The sequence below is a fragment of the Galeopterus variegatus genome, unplaced genomic scaffold (genome assembly GCF_000696425.1).
Source record: "Galeopterus variegatus unplaced genomic scaffold, G_variegatus-3.0.2 Scaffold2594, whole genome shotgun sequence".
In the NCBI taxonomy this organism is placed as follows: domain Eukaryota; kingdom Metazoa; phylum Chordata; class Mammalia; order Dermoptera; family Cynocephalidae; genus Galeopterus; species Galeopterus variegatus.
This window is the reverse complement of record NW_007728705.1, coordinates 251,116-252,740: the sequence shown is the minus strand read 5'-3', so window position 1 is coordinate 252,740 and position 1,625 is coordinate 251,116. Positions and strand designations below refer to the sequence as shown.

The 1,625-nt window shown below is 35.9% G+C and overlaps 1 protein-coding gene across 2 annotated transcripts in view; it reads left to right on the top strand.

Annotated features, from left to right (window-relative positions):
- The window catches only part of ERP27 (endoplasmic reticulum protein 27), a 20,510-nt gene that overhangs the window by 11,142 nt on the left and 7,743 nt on the right, over positions 1 to 1,625 (top strand). The window contains exon 2 of one of the 2 annotated variants that reach the window (XM_008582378.1): positions 930 to 938. The exons of the other annotated variant lie outside the window; for it this stretch is intronic. Coding sequence (XP_008580600.1) covers positions 930 to 938 — 9 coding nt within the window. The remainder of the gene's footprint in view (positions 1 to 929; positions 939 to 1,625) is intronic. 2 annotated transcript variants of the gene reach the window in all.

Here is a 1,625-nt window from a genome sequence, read left to right as displayed (position 1 = left end):
AAATAAAATAAAATAGGAAAAGTACCACCAAGAGAAAAGGCACTAAGAAAAATTTTTATTAATCAATTTGTCAATAACAATAATAGTAGTAAAAATGATAGCATAGCAGCATTACTTGAAGTAGCCAAAAGGTAGAATGTGTTAGGGCTCCCCAAAGAAACAGAACTAATAGGCGATAGGTAGATAGAGCATATTGATTTATTGATTTATAGCATATACATTGATAGGTAGATAGAGCATATTGATTTATTGATTTATAGCATATACATTGATTTATTATAAGGTATTGGCTCACACAATTATAAAGACCAAGAAGTCCCACAATCTGCCACATGTAAGCTGGAGCTCCGGGAAAGCCAGCAGTGCAGTTTGAAGGCCTAAAAGTCACAGGGCCAGCGGTGTGGATTCCATGCTGAGTCTGAAGGCCTGAGAACCAGGAACACTGAGGGCTGGAGAAGACCAGTGCCCCAGCTCGAACAATCAAGCAGAGGGAGCCTTTAATGCATATTTTAGAGAACAGTGATGCCAAAAATCAAGGGTCTTATTTTAAGAAGTAAGAAAGATGAGTTCCAGGTGTGTTTTCAATCTATCGTGAAAGACAAAATACTGCTTCTAGGAGAAAATAGTGGAGAATATCTTTATGACCTTTATATAGTCAATGATTTTTTAAACAAAACAAAGTATACACTAGATATAAAAGAAAAGATGATAACCTTGACTACACTGAAATTACCTTCTGTTCACGAGCAGTCACCATTAAAAGATACGTAAGAAAAGACATGAAATACCAGTAAGAAAAGAGATGAAATACGGCACCAACAAAAGGCTCTAATTCAGAACACATAAAAATAACTATATGCAGAAAGAAAAAAGGTAGACAACTCAGCAGAAAAATAGGCAAGTGACTTGAATAGACACTTTATAAAGAGGATGTACAAGTGGTTAATAAGGAAAATGCAATTAAAACCACAATGAGATATTAGCACATATCCACCAAAATGAGTAAAATTAGAAAACCTGACAATACCGAGCATTAACAAGGATGTGGAGCCAGGAGACCTTCTGAACAGTACTGGTACAAGTGTAAGTTACAAGTATCATCCACTTTGGAAAATAGCATGGCATTTTCCACTAGTTAGATGCATGCATATCCTGTAATAAAACATCCCAATCCAATGGATATGCTCAACAGATACAGGCATACATGTGCCAAGAAACATGAACGAGAGTCGTCACTGCAGCATTGTTTTAGTAACTAGAAACTAGAAACAACCTAAATGTTCATTGGTAGTAAAATAAATAAGTAGATTTTGTTTATTCAGATAGAGGAATATCATACAGCAAGGAAAGTGAACCGAGTACAGCCACATGCAGTAACGTGGACGACTCAAACCAACTGTTAAGCAAAAGAAATGAGATCCACAGACAAAAAACACACTGTTTGTTTGCATTTATGTAATATTAAAAAAATGAGACAAAACTAATGCTACTAGGAGATACATCTTCCAATGGTATAGCTATAAAGGAAAGGATGAAATGCGACCATGGAAGTCAGCATAATGCTTACCTTTGGCAGAAAGAATTCATTCCCGATTAGAAGGGAAAATGGGAAGTTTCAGGGACTC